This window comes from Diadema antillarum, unplaced genomic scaffold (assembly GCF_040938485.1).
Source record: "Diadema antillarum isolate AM-2024a unplaced genomic scaffold, OU_Dant_1.0 seq00001894_RagTag, whole genome shotgun sequence".
NCBI classification, from domain to species: Eukaryota; Metazoa; Echinodermata; class Echinoidea; order Diadematoida; family Diadematidae; genus Diadema; species Diadema antillarum.
Genome location: NW_027272560.1, coordinates 240701 through 255991, shown reverse-complemented (window position 1 = coordinate 255991; position 15291 = coordinate 240701). Strand labels below are relative to the sequence as shown.

The following is a 15291-nucleotide window of genomic DNA, read 5'->3' as shown; positions in this document are numbered from 1 at the left end:
TTGTTGAAGAGAATAGGCTAAAGAATTCCAATATTTTGGAATTGTAAAGTGTATTGTGTTTAAAGTTGGTTCTAATAGATGGCAGGTGGTGAGAACAAGACTGAGTGTAGTAATTGTGCACTTGTTCATTCATAACAAAAAGTGACGAAATAACGTGGAAATTCAGAATCCTTCGAGCTGTCCGTATGGATCCTAGATTCATAAGATATATATCCTGTACTTTTAGAAATTTATTTTCATAGAAGAGTTCATTAGTGTGAGAATGTGATGTTGCACCAGAAATAATTCTCACTGCCCGTTTTGGGAGTAATAATAATTTATCCAAGTATAATTTTGCTGAGTTTCCCCAGGCAAGAACGCCATAGTTGAGATAGGGTAGTACAAGGGTTGAGTATAGTATACTAGTATGCAATATATTCTTTGGAAATATAAATTTTATATTATTGATAACGCCAACATTTCTGGAAAGAAGTTGACTTAAGTACCATATATGCATTCTTCAATTCAATTTGTCATCTATTTGGATTGTGTAGGCCAAGAAATTTTGTATTCGTGACTTTGTCTTTTTGCACATTACTAAAGAGCACGTGTATATGACCTGGTAAAGATGATAATGAACTGCTAAATAGTATATAGTTGGTTTTCAAGAAATTTAAAGATAACTTGTTTGCATGGATCCGTGTAACTACAGATTTCAGTTCTGAATTTATAATATTCAGTAGTTGGTGTGGATTTTTGTGAGAGAAGAAAATACTAGAATCGTCGGCACTTAATATGAAAGAAAGAAGTTGTGATGATTTGGGAAAATCGTTTTAATACAAAATAAAAAGTAGGGGACCAAGCAGCAACCCGTGTGGAACGCCACAAGAAATAGATTGCAAAGTAGACTTCGCACCATTTAAAGAAACAAATTGTTTTCTATTAGTTAGGTAACTTCAAACCATTCCAAAGCCTTTCTTGTGATTCCATAATAGGATAGTTTGTACAATCAAATATTATGATCAATGGCATCAAAAGCTTTAGAATAGTCTAAGAATATACCTACAGTATGTAAGTTCTTCTCAGTTGCCAAGGCAACCTTATCAATAAAATGTAGTATCGCATGTGATGTTGTATGCTTTTCACAAAAGTCAAATTTTACATTAGTTAATATTTCACATGACTTGAAAAATTTGATCAAACGAACATAAATGAGCTTTTCAAGGGTTTTCGAAAAGGTTGTGAGCAAAGAAGTAGGGCGGTAGTTACCTACTTCGTGAGGATCTCCTTTCTTGAAGATAGGTACTACTTTTGCAATTTTCATATTTTGCGGTACATCACTGTTAAAAATAGATTGAATACGTGAGTGAGAGGTTTCACAGAAAATGCAGTGACTTTCTACACTAGCTTGTATGTGAGGCCATCACATCCTGGGGACTTGTTTATCTTGAGGTTACTGATGATATCAAGTACCTCCTCTTCCATAACTGGAATAAAAAAAACATGTTTCAGAATTCGGACTTTCTAAAAAGTCAACAAATTTCTTTGTGCTGTTTGGAACATTTTCTGACAACCTTTTCCCGACATTCACTAAGTATTCATCGAATGATTCGCTAATAATTAATTTGTCTCCAGTTTGGTGACCATTAATCGAAAATTTTCTAGGTCCTTTGAGTTTTTATTTTGTATTATGTAATTGTTTTAGAACTTACTTGGGTTTACTTGGGTGTAGAGATGTAAAGCATCTGCTTATGTGCCCCTCGTCACTGTTTGTCTTTAGGATGGGAGTACTACAATGGGTTGTTTCCCCAATGTCTCTCCAGTGCCGACTTGAATTGGTTTACACTGGTGGCTGGGAATGCTGCTTCTGGTTGAGCATTCCAGGTATTTATGCTCCTTTCAGCAAAGGCAGTTTGTCTCAGCCGCAGTCGAATTCTTGGTTTCTTCAGTTTTAAGCTGTGGCCTCTGGTGTTGCTGCATTCAACCATGTCAAAGAATTGGGTGCTGTCAAGATGATCTATTCCCTTTATGATCTTGAAAATCTGAATGAGCTCGGCTCGTTGCCTTCTGTATGCAAGGGTGGGTAACTCGAGGATTTTCAGACGCTCTGCGTATTCCAGATGACGAAGGTGGGGGAGCAATCTTGTTGCCCTCTGTTGTACTTTCTCAAGTAGGTCTTCATCCTTTTTGAAAGTAGGAGACCACACCATATTGCAATACTCAAGTGTTGGTCTTATTAGTGCTTTGTACAACTTGAGCCATCCCTTCTCATTCAGCACCAAAAAAGATCTCTTGATGATGCCAAGTTTGACTTTGGCTCTTTTGGCAAGCTCACTTTCCAAGTTCCTTTCATGTCATTAAATGTAGCTTTGAATTGGTTACAAAAAAATCTTTCTCTTAGCACTATACAAAGTAATAGTAAGAATATTCTTATATTGAGTATACTTATGCTTTCATTCTGGTGTTTTTTTATATTCATATTGATAAAAAAAGCCAATTTTTCTTATTTATTGATTTCAATAAAGAATGTGTAATCCAAGGCATGCCAGGAGTTTTCTTAGAATTACAGGATTTCTTTTCTAGCACAGGAAAATTTTTTTGAATAACAAAGTTATTATCTGCATGAAATTATCAAAAGATTTGTTCACATCAATTTCACTCAAAATAGAGGTCCATTCTTCCGCAGCTTCGTACATATTCTTTGCATAGTTCATACCGTTTAATCTTTAGAGATAAACTAGCAAATATAGGAAAGTGATCTGAAATGTCACTTACTAGAATCCCTGCCGCTGGAAGCGGCAGTAAATTTGTAAAGATATTATCTGTCAAGGTTGAGGTGGTATCAGTGATTCTGGTTGGCTTATTAATGAGTGGGAACAAAGCAAATGAAATAAGAGTATTGAAGAAAGTATCAACATAACTATTTTCTCCAAATTGTAGGAGGTTTACGTTAAAGTCTCCCATTAGAAATAATGTTTTGTTATTCAATAAAGGACTCTAGAGAATATCCTTTAATTCATTAATACAGACTTCAGTACTACTCTGTGGCGATCTATATATAATTCTCATTACAATATTTTTGTGGCCGGGAATAACCAATTCAGCGAATAGAGTCTCTAAAGCTTCACTCATAACAGAAAGTTCTGGTTTAAGCTTATATTTAAAAAATTAGAGGAGATATATAAAGCTACACCACCACCTGTCCTATTTAGCCTGGTATTTGTGATTGGACTATGATAGCCAGGAAGAGCAAACATGCCGGGCAAACATACCGTTGCAATCGTGAGAGGTCCATGTCTCAGTAAGTCCGACAACAGAAATTTTTTTGTTTATGTTATTTAAGAGTAAATTCATCAGATCAATATTTTTGCTAATGCTGCGGAAATTTAAGTGAAAAAGCGAAAAATCATCATTCGCATTTTGATTTTCACAAACGTGATTTTCAGTTTGGTAAAAAGAAGGTGGTAAAATTGTTTCAGAACCTTCATCGATACAGTATTCATGGGACATTGTAGTAGAATTTAGCCTTTCAGCAACTGTGTCTGCTTACTGGCTATAATGAATATTATGGAACGTGGATAAACTCTTCAGTTTCGTTTTCAATAGCATTAAATCTTAACATTGTAATATAAGGTTAACAGTTAAATTAAAATTGATGGGAATATTTACTTAAGTTTAGACATGTCTTTCCGGTGGATTTTGATTGGGAAGGCCTTCTCGTTCTTCTTTACGTAGATCTTTCCATTATGTGTGTGTGTGTGTGTGTGTGTGTGTGTGTGTGTGTATGGAGTACATTAAACATACACAAGACTCAGCAACAGGGGAAGGAGATATGTTTTTTCATGTTTTTTTTAAATAAAAAAATTACATGACAATGCTAGGTGTGTATGTATTCTGTACTGTACTGAGCATGCTCAGTGTGATATTTAATAGTTGAAATCCCTTTTCTGAGGTCAAATCCACTGTTTAAACCATGGTTTCATTTGAGTCCACTGTTGAAACCGTAGTTCCAAACCGTGGACTTAAATGAAACCGTGTTTTTTTTTTTATGAGTCCACCGTTTGTGAATCACAGACTACAGCGATTTTGTGCTTTCTCCAACTGTTATAAAATACCAGTACTACAGGAGCATATTGTTAGCTGGTGCCTTTATCAACATCGATTATGATACTGTTGAAAAGCAACCGACCAACATCAGCAAAGCATTGATCAGCTTTGTACTCGTCTACTCATTTACTCCGGGAAGGCTTCTTAAATTTATTACCTTGAATATCAAGCCCAATTTCCTGCAGTTCACATCTGCTTACAGGATGTTAACATAAAACACACACACACACACAAAAGGACTGTTTGCTACAAAATACAATACACTGTATTATATTCCTGACGTGACATCACAAAAATGTATAAAAATGCATTATATGCATACATGTAGATCAGATAGCTTTTGACTAGAAAATTTAAATAATTAAAATTTAAATGCAAATATTGTTGAAAACAGAGATACTAAAGCCTTCAAACCCCCACATTTATCAGACTATACTATAATGATGAACAGTAATCCAAAAATAAACCATATAAATGGACACTATGAGAAGAAAGCTTGCATAATAATAAGCCAGTTCGGGGTTATTGTCTGCGCATGTGCACTGACCCCGGAAGCCAGATCCGCGCTGGGTCACAAATACCAAAATTCTGTAAAATCTGTGAGCTCCCATTTGTTTACCTACGCTCGGTCGATCTAAAGAGTTCTTCTTCCTGCTTCTTTTCCGAATGTAAGTTTGATATATTTCGAAAAAAGAGACGATTTTCTTGTAAATCGTATCACAATTTAGTTTTAAGTCAAGAGGTTTATTTCATATTCCAGTAAATACGGCTTTAGCTGGTAATCAAAGTCTGCCGTCAGCCAGCTCGTGACTGCCGTCGTATCATGTTTATCGGTCCGATATGTGTAAATATGTGTTGGCTATAGGTCTACTTATTTTGAGGAAGAATTCTGATCGTCTCGTCGCGTTGCGTTTAAAAAAAATCGTTACTTGAAAATCAAAACGTATTTATTCGTTGTCATATTGCATCTGCAGTTGCACTATTGAACTGTTGAGTTATGAAGTAGGTCTACACCCCCAAACTAAGTCTCACATGTACACAAGTGTTGACTATGATATAGATCTAGACCTAGACCCTAGTCACTTAGTTTTAGTTGGACCTAATCTTCTACTGAGTAACTGACTTCTTTAACTAAAAAAAAAAACCAAACAAACAAACGAAAAAAAAAGTTAAAACGAAAATGAATCCTAATTTTTGACATTGACATTGTTGTTTTATTTTGGATTCTGATGATGTCCAAAATAGCTACAATTTCGTTTGACAAGAAGACCGATTGATGACTAAGTAAACTAATACTAAACGCAAATATGTTCACAACTTTAAATTCAAGTAATGAAGTAGATCTATGTTGTAACTTGCAGAACCACAGAAGTAAACTATTTAAAAAGCCTTTATATTCCTTTCAAGACTTTCAGATTTATCAGATATTTCCTGGATGATTATTTAGGTGGATGTAGTTATTGGTGAAAGAAATCTGTGATTAGAATAGCTAGGGTCATGATGAATATTCGTTAATTTCATCCTACCGTAAATCATGGCAAATTAATTTTTTTTAATCCTTTTCTCTCATTTGCTTTTTCAGAAAGTATGGGACGAATATGTGCAATCAAGGGCTGCTCAAATAGCCAATATAGACTGGATAATTGGTTATCCCAGCTATGTGATATCCATGGACTGAAGTTTGGTAGTTGTGTATGCAAGCCACCCTTCACACTATTCCCATTTCCTACAAAGAAGAAGGACATTGAGAGGCGAATGCAGTGGACAAAATGTGTGAACAGAAAATCTACTTCTGGGAAAAACTGGGCTCCTACACCTAATGATCGAATTTGCTCAAGACATTTCAAAGATGGAGAACCTACAGAAGCGTGGCCTAATCCTACGGAATTTCTTGGATACGATTTACCTGGATCCAGTACTATCAAGCCATCTCGAAAACCTCCCAAAGTAAGAGAACCATATGTCAGCAAAAAAAGGAAAAAAAGGATACTAGAAGAGATTGTAACAGAAACAGAGACAACACTTGAACAAGAAACATTGGAAAAAATACATGTAGAAGAACATGTCTCAGTTGACGAGACTGTACCTGCATCATTCCAATCATGCTATGAAGATCAACATCATAGTTTGAAGGATCACACCTATCAAGCAACACGTGCTAAGTGTCCGGGATGTGCAGAAAGGGAACGCAAGATTGAAAGCCTTGAAGAAAAACTTTTAGATATTCAGCCCAAGTCGCAACTTAGCAAAACAAAAGGAACAAAGACGCCACTTTTCACCATGGAAGGAATTGTCATGAAAAATGACAAAACATGTCGGCAATACACAGGAATGAACACTAAAAAGCAGTTTGAATCTCTACATTCTTACTTGGAGCCAAAGGTGCTTCGGATGAGGTACTGGGAAGGTGGGAAAAAAGAGTCCTCACCAAGAAGTACACCTAAAGGAAAAAAAACTCCCTCAAAACCAGGACCAAAGAGAAGCCTTGGCTCGAAACAAGAGTTCATGCTTGTTCTCATGAAATTGAGATTAGCCCTTACATTGGCATTCTTAGCAAGTGTATTCGACATATCGCAAAGTAGAGCGTCACAAATTTTCAACACTTGGATTAAATTTCTTGCCTCTGAATTAAAGCACCTTATATTTTGGCCTGATAGGGTAGCAATTAGCTCATTTATGCCTAACTCACTGAAGGACAAATACAACGGTCTCAGATGTACTATAGACTGCACAGAAATTTTTATAGAGAGACCAAGGAATTTAGAACTCCAAGCACTCACCTGGTCTGACTACAAGAAACATAACACTGTGAAATTTTTGGTTGCAATTGCACCTAATGGAATGATAAGCTTCTTGTCAAAAGCATGGGGAGGAAGAGCTACTGATGTTCACATTACTAGGGAATCAGGTTTTCTGAATCTCATTGATGCAGGTGACATTATTTTGGCTGATAGAGGCTTTGTTATCAGGGAGGATTTGCTTATGAGACATGCTAGATTAGAAATCCCAGCATCTAGCAAAGGCTTGGAACAACAGTCTCCAGAAGATGTAGCTGCAACCAAAAAAATAGCTAATGCCAGAATACACGTGGAAAGGGCAATTGGGCGAATGAAAGTATTTAACATTTTGCAACACACTTTGCCATTATCCATGGTTCCTCTTATTGATGACATTGTCATTGTTTGTGCAGCATTGATTAATCTCCAACCTGCATTAGTTAAGTAGGAAGTAAAGAATGGTGTACACTGTAAATGTATGACATTTTCTGTCACTTTGATGGGTTTTTTTTTTCAAATTCCTCATTTGTGAAAAATCCTTTCACTTCAGCATGTGAAGATAGATAGAATGTTAGAAAGGTTCAAGGGCTTCATTTATTGATTTAAATGTTTAAAGCCATTAGTGTTTTATTTATGTATACATGCAATCAGATTTTGTAAACCTTTCTTTAGACTACAGTATAAGATAAGTTTCACATTGAAGAAAATCAAGTGGACTGGAACTATCAACTCAGTAAAATAGATGAAGTAACAAAAGGTAATGTATGTGTCTATGGAAGGATATTTGTTTTAATTCATGGGTACTTATCTGCATGTTAGCATGCATGGGATGACATAAGTTGAAATTACATAAGTTCATGTTTATACCTGCAGGCCTAAGAACTTGCGTGTGCTAATTCATACAGAGAGATAACTCCTGTAATTTAACAATGTTGAGTATCTAGAAAATTTAGCCTATTTTCTGCTTGTATGAAAAATATCCTGAGCTGGTAGTGAATAGCCCAGGAAAAATCATGGCACAGGAATTTGCCTGCACAGATTTGTAAAAGGCTTGATAATTACATTTACTCTAATGTGTGAGAAGGAAAACTGGAACGTTTTTATGCCTCCGCCAACGAAGTGGCCGGAGGCATTATGTTTTCGGGACTCACGTACAGACGTCCGTCCGTCCGTACGTCCGTACGTCTGTCCCGTTTTGTTTTAGTCGATATCTCAAGAACCGTGGGGTGGTTTTGCATCAAACTTGGTATGCGGGTATATCATGGGGGGATGATACTTTGTCTGGATTTTAGGGTCAAAGGTCAAAGGGCACAGGTTATTTTGTGAAAAAAAGGTTGAAATTTCATGTTTTTCTCCATATCTCGCAAATGGTTCAAGGTATCTACATGGAACTTAGAATATATGCATGTACGGATGGGCAGTGATTATGTAGGGAAGTTGGGGTCAAAGGTCAAGGTCAACTCCTCAAAATATCACTACTTTCCTTATATTTATGCAATGCCTGAAGGATTTTTTTTTTAACTTGATGTATGCATGTATAACCCAATATATATTCTGTGGTAAGTTTCTTGCCAAAAGGTCAAAGGTCAAGTGAAAGTGTTTAATTGCACATCTTCCTCCATATCTCAAAAGTAACTGAAGGTATTATCATGAAACTTACATATTTATGCATGTTCTACCTAGCAGTGATTCTCTTTGGAACTGTGGGGTCAAAGGTCAAAGGCCAGGTTTAGATAATACTATTTTACCATTTGATGCTGAAATTATACTTTTTCTCAATACCTTGAAAATTACTCTATGCATAAACTTATAAAAGGGTCAAAAGTCAAGTAAAAATCATCATTTCCCCCAAATACCTGCACTCTGACGTTTTAATCATTCATCCAATTGAACCTAGTTCTAGGAAAGTGAACTTTTTGGGGGTCTTTTTTCTGTTATCAGTCAATTGCAGATATCAGGTGTGTAGCAGCGTGTGTAATTTTCACAAATTCATCACTGGACATCTCTATTATTATGTATTTTTATACATTTCCTTACTTTGTAATAGAACAGAATATGAACACTTCCTAAATATCAGACCTGTGTCTTCGAGTTTATGTATTTGTACGTATACAATGTGTGTAATTGCATGTTTGTGTGAATGTGTGTGTGTGTGTGTGTGTGTGTGTGTGTGAGTGAGTGTGTTTGTGTGGGGGGGGGGGGTACATGTGATAATTGACTTGGTAGGATCTGTGTGAGCTACATGTAGAGTGGTGGGGGCTGATGTGAGACTTTTGTATGTATGGTGGATAAAATGTACACGTAGATTACAGACCATCTCTTTGGTGAACTATCACAGGTTATCAATACAAACCATTACAACATTCAAGTGTAGGGGTAATTTACATGTACTTGTCAACAAGTGCGACCAAATTGTATAAGGACTGGTTGGTTCTGAGATGGTCTCTAATCTATGTTTACAACTGCCAATTCCATGGATAACATGGACAACTTTGAATAACGCTCATATTTCTCCACAGTGCACACTATTTTATTTTCTTCTTCCTCCTTTATAATCGTTGCATCATAAAACTCATATTGTAATAAACACACACACACACACACACACACACACACACACACACACACATAAACACAGTCACATACACACAAGCACACCCACACAATCCACATACACACAAGCACACCCACCCACACACACACACAATCCACATCAAGACGGGTCAAATACAATGTATGATACAATCTATCACAATTATCACCAATCTATCAAATACAAAACAAGAAAAATAAGATTGCTTTGAATTGTTTGTCATGATAAACTGACCAGATGTTCTAGGACATTTTATTTGTATTAATCAAAATAATGAATTTCATAGGTATACAAGTATCAATAACCCCCCCCCCCCCCCCCCCCCCCCCCCCCCCCCCCCCCGAAAAAGAAAAATGAATGTCACGATTTCAGTTCGGTCCTCAGAATGAAACGTGAACAAGCAAAATAAGTTACTTTTACTGTTAAAAAAAAATCCCATTTCGAAACTTCACAGAATTATTAGTAACTTGCATTTTCCAGAAATGTACATGTAAATCATATTCCTTCACTGAAAGAAATTAACAAAATATAAAACATCGAAACTCAACACAATCTTGGGGAATGCCAAGGTCTAGGATCAGATTATCGCTTAAACATTCAAATAAGGCTGACTATTGTACTAACTGCATTTTGTTCTCAAACTTAGTATTGCATGTCAGTCTTGATAGGTCCCAGATTGTAAACACGAACTCAAAATAAGGGAAACTAATATGAAAGATTTTTTTTTTTCACAAAACCATGGTGAAACTATTAAGGACAGTCCACAGATGAGTAATCAGCTGTGCAGGCCAGGCAGATATAAAATGAAAAGCATCTGGTACATGTATGATTCTTTGCATGATGACCTTGCTAGTATGGCCATTTATGTATTGGAATGCTTCAGTTGACTAAACTGATATGGAGGAGCAGATGCAGTGAGGAATGTCCGTAACTGCTGTATACAAAGTAAAATGGAACATTACATCTGAGCAACCATTTTTTCCTCTGTCAAACAAATGAGCATGAACTGTACTCACTAAATGAAAATAACTCATGCTGTCTGTACATATCATACATGTATCAATCAAATAACTGGCAAAATGATTCTGTGACCATGTGACCATATCATCAATGTACTGAAAACAGTAATGTTAACTCTGTTGTTGTATGTGCCATGGTGGAAACCCCCTGTGTGCCACGTTATTCTGAGACACGAAGGTAGTTATGCTTTGAGAAAGAATTTTGTTTTTTCGATTTGTATATGCCAAGCTTTGTTACGATATAAATTGTACGACGAATCTATTTTCAATTCTTCTTTTGAATGACCAGTTTCTACATTACTGTAAAGGCATGACTTTTGCACATAAAACCGTGACAGAAACTTAGAATGTACAAGCAAATCTAGTTGGGAACATCGCTTGATAGTCGACCACCACATATAATGCAAGTCGTATATAAGAGGAACAAAAGCACGAGAAACGCTTTCATTGTGCCGTGGGATTAGCAGTGATTAGCGGTTTATCGATCGGTTGGGGCTGCTTTGTTTGTTGAGCAGAATATGCGAAGTTGGCACGCCGTCGACTGAGTCGGGCGTGCAAACGTGGCACATAAAGAGTTAATGTAAAGCAGAATATAATAAAAATTTTCCTGGTCATACACGTAACATATTTACACTGTATAACATAAAAACATTTAAATTGATCAACCAAAGTACCATCATAAATGTAAATACCAATCAACATCAAGAGTAGAATTTCCAATCAAAGTACTAAATTTTCAGTGGTTAACATTGTGGGGGATCAATTGTAAAAATTTTAAAGCTGAGCTGCCTGACCTGTATCTGTTCAGATGGATTAAAAGTCAACCAAGAAGGCAAAAATAATGAGTGGGTAACACATTCACTAGCAGGTTACCTATGAAAATTGCATTTATTTTCACCTACTACAATAATTCTAGCATAGTCTATATTCATAAGGACTGGTCAAGAAGTGTTTGCAAAAAATATGGGAAATTTCAAAATGTCAAAACTTCTTATCTGATTCACATAATTTTTGAACCATTTTGTTTGGAATATATTTCTTTTTCTCATTAAATTTGGTTACTTCTGGCTTGGACTTCTCCTTTAACAACTTATTTATTTGAATCCTCTGAATGCTACTTTACATCAGAATTGACAAATAACATGTAAGTGAACTGGACTGGAGTTTGATTTCTCATTTTCTTGTTTCAATCATCACTACACGTAGGATCATCATCACACTTTTCTTCATGTGTCATGTTATTCCAAATGTCTTTAGTGACAAGTTCCTTAGCGACCTTTGAAATGAAAAATTCCTTGCATGTTACAAGGAGTTCTTGCCATCTATTCTCATCAAAGAGCACACGTACACAAAGGCTCCCGTGGCGCGAATACACATAAAAGTCACACCATCCTCTCTTCCAAACTCCCATTTGCAACTGTACTTGAGAATAGTATGGATGACTCTGTCGCAGGTTTCGCTGTCCATCTATCTCGTCTATGTAGGGGACATTGGTGCTTGTTGGCTCCACAGCCGAAACGCTCAAAGGGCACTTAATTTCAAGAACACCTTCTCCACAGCATGAGCAGCTTACCAACCCATCTGCACTAGCTCCAATGTACACCTGATCTTCTTTCACAAGAAGTCCACACTCCTCTACCCGTAAATGAGCATGTCCCGCTCTCTTCATTTCTTTAGCATACATTTTCCGGGCCTCATCCTCCATTTCTCTTCCATATTTTAGGGATGGAAGATTATTACTGGGCGTTGAATATCGCAGTACCCTCCGAAGCAAAGGAGCACTGTCGATTGCTTTGCCGGAGCTCTGGAGAAGTCTTCTCTCTCTAGTCAGCACCTGATGCGCTACTGAACTCGTAATGCGTCCTTTTCTGTGCTCGAACCATGCCTCGTTGTTTGACTGTCCTCGTGTGATCCTCTCCAGCTCACTGGTGGTTTTTGAACAGTATACTGGAATATTGGCTAAAAAATCTTCTACGCTGTTTGATTGTTCTGCTAAAGTTGTTAACGGAATGGGAAGATCAGTCGTGGCCACTTCTGTCTCATGGTGTACATTTAAGTCCGATGATGGGTCAATGGCAAATGACGCAGATGGTGCTTCCTGTTGAGCATACTGAAAGCAAGCTGCCTCCTCAAAGTCAGAGTAAAGAGCCGCAACTAGCTTCTCCAGTGTTGAAGAGGGCCTTGTTCCACTTGACCTTGCCTCTATTGGCGAAAACAGTTGCCTCACACTAGGATTGGTGCCTTCATGATCTCTAGAAGGGCCTGCAAATAGAAAAACATAATATTCAATTTTGTGTGTCTTTACATGTGTATATGTGTGTAAATGTTTACCGTACATGTGGGAAAAGCGGAAAACTTTCAAATATTTTTAAAACAACCTTATGTTCATGTTGCCTCTTCAGTACTTTGTATTCCTGTGCCTGAGCATCTGTTGTGTCACCAATGCAGGCAAATGTTAGCTTTACAACATGAAATGTTTTTTTTTTTCTACTAGCTATAATACTTATATGACAAAGTGAAAAATGCTTAAGCCCTGTAAAGGGTACTTGAAGATTATCTTGTACATCTCACATGTCACGTAAAAAAAAACAAAAAAAAAAACAAAACAAATACTGGATGGAAATTTGCTTCATTTTATCAGGTTACAAACAAAGCTGCATAATATATTCAAATATAAAAAAAATCAGAGACTAAGCCATGTCCTTACCTTGCTTGGAAAACAAGGGCTTTTTCCAAGTCATCTCGCTGATCCTCTTGGGCTCTACAGCTTGCTTGCTGCCGAATGCTGCCCATCCACATTCACGTGATGTGCAAGCTGGGTTGGTGAGGCCGTTGCGCCAAGCGAAGTCAATCTTGAACAGTATGGCTGCAACATGATTACATGTTCCACTGAAACTGTAAGGAAAATCATGAAAATGAGAGAAAAAATTATTTTGTATGACATACAGTCTCAGTCAAAATAGGATTTCATTAACATAATACGATGAATGTAGCTACAGGGCAAAATTAATGATAAAGAAATTTTTGAGGCGATATCTTAAGTAATGACAATAATAAGTACTCTCGCACTGATGGAATACGAAGACTTGACATGCAGATTTTTAATACAGGTGCAGGTATAGAATATCTGCATTTATAATATACTACAAGTGGACAGACTCTGGCACACTGTGATCATTCACATCAGATTTTGTTAGCAAAATATCAAGTGACCGATAAAGAAAAATATAAATGTGTAGAAGAGGTCTACATATTATAAACAATTGATAATTGTATACTCTTTCTAGGTATTGACTTGTTTTTGCTGTATATGCCTTGAAGTTTTGAAGTTTTCATAAAGTCTTAAAGAAACTATCTGCTTAATCTGATCATCAGGCATCACATGTGACACCCACGGCACCACTAACAACTTCATAGGACATAGACTTTTAATTATAAATTTATTTCCTTGTCTATACTATAGAACTGTCCTGTTCGTTTGTTAAACTCTTACTGTCCTGAACAAGCTCCAGCCCTACACAGGTTACAGGAGTCCTGCACGCACAACTTAAGTTATAGTTTCAGTTTTAGCACTCATGACTTCGACTTTCACATGTTACACAGACTTTGTCATCTTTGACATGAAAAAATAAGCTCAGCCTCAGCTTACCCAGCAAAACATGTACAGTAGGCACTCTTTACTGTTCCCGACGACTTGCCAATGGCCACCCAAACTTTCCATGGAATATTTCTGATCCGCTGCGAAGGGCGACATTCCGTACGCAGGAAACAGAACTCGCTGTTCTCAGAGATGGGATGGAACTCCACCTCCTTAACCCATCCGGATTCGAAGTACGAGTACCCCTTCCCATCTTTATAATCCGCCATCAGTCTTTGTCGCAAGTCAACATTGTCAATAGATCTGAGATACTCTCCAATGTCAAATGACATAGTTGGCGGCCATTGTGGTAAAGACTTTACCTCTGAAATCCACCCAGTCAGAGTGTTGGGGTCTGGAAGGCTTTCCTCAGCCCTGAGTCGCAAAAGATCCTCGTACTTCTCCGACTTCGACTCAGCCGACGGCCGGGCAGGGGCTGGGACCAGGTGAGGCATCGTTTTAGCTGCATACACCAACGCAACAAGCTCATCCTTCCTCCGAGAAACTTTCAAATTTCTCTCCTTCAGAAAGTCTCTCAACCTTCCAACTGTCCAAAGTTTGATATCATCGATCGAAACTCCCTGTTCCTCGTCCATCCTCACCTTGACTTACAGAAAAACACGTTAAAATCGCTATTTTATTCGGTAGAATGAAGTACGATCGTCAAGAAAAAGAGTATGCAAACACATGTACGAAAATCACATAGCGTTGTACACAGTACGTGCGGCGCGTACTGACACACCGGACATAGGATCGGCGAACGCTGAGATTTTGGTATTTTTGACCCGATGACCTGTGACGTCATGATCTCCTTGTTACAACCCCGAACTGGCTTATTTTGCTGAGAACAGGAAATGACATCGAGGGTTGATATTATAATAATGCGTGACTTACCAGTTTCTTCATTAAGCAATTTAATGCATTCCAAGGGAAACAATCATAGTCAACAGTTCCCTTGCTTGTACTATAATTTGATTAAATGACTGTCTGTTCATTACCATAAAGAAGCTGAAGATGAAGATGAAAAATCTTCAATACATGCCATTCTCCAATGCAGCAGTACCAGCATTTTTCCAGTAACATTAGAATATATCATTCTTATACAGTGTTACTTATTTACTTTTTTATTGTAAATACGCTGCGGGGTATTTTTCCCGCAGTTCTTGGAAATCTCAAGTG

At 37.2% G+C, this 15291-nt stretch overlaps 3 protein-coding genes across 3 annotated transcripts; 1 reads left to right on the top strand and 2 right to left on the bottom strand.

Moving 5' to 3' along the window:
- Nucleotides 1-1769: 1769 nt before the first annotated feature.
- Nucleotides 1770-2189, bottom strand: LOC139713022 (uncharacterized). Its single transcript, XM_071624799.1, has one exon. The coding sequence runs from the start codon at nt 2187-2189 to the stop codon at nt 1770-1772; it is 420 nt and encodes a 139-aa protein (XP_071480900.1).
- A 2413-nt stretch (nt 2190-4602) lies between these two features.
- Nucleotides 4603-9696, top strand: LOC139713029 (uncharacterized). Its single transcript, XM_071624806.1, has one exon. It carries the CDS (start codon nt 5674-5676, stop codon nt 7309-7311), a length of 1638 nt encoding a protein of 545 aa, XP_071480907.1. The 5' UTR covers nt 4603-5673; the 3' UTR covers nt 7312-9696.
- A 1572-nt stretch (nt 9697-11268) lies between these two features.
- Nucleotides 11269-14944, bottom strand: LOC139713020 (uncharacterized). The gene is made up of 3 exons (XM_071624798.1): nt 14122-14944; nt 13183-13370; nt 11269-12737 (listed from the first exon to the last, which is right to left on the bottom strand). The coding sequence occupies exons 1-3, from the start codon at nt 14706-14708 to the stop codon at nt 11662-11664; spliced, it is 1851 nt and encodes a 616-aa protein (XP_071480899.1). The 5' UTR covers nt 14709-14944; the 3' UTR covers nt 11269-11661.
- Between the last annotated feature and the right edge of the window lie 347 nt (nt 14945-15291).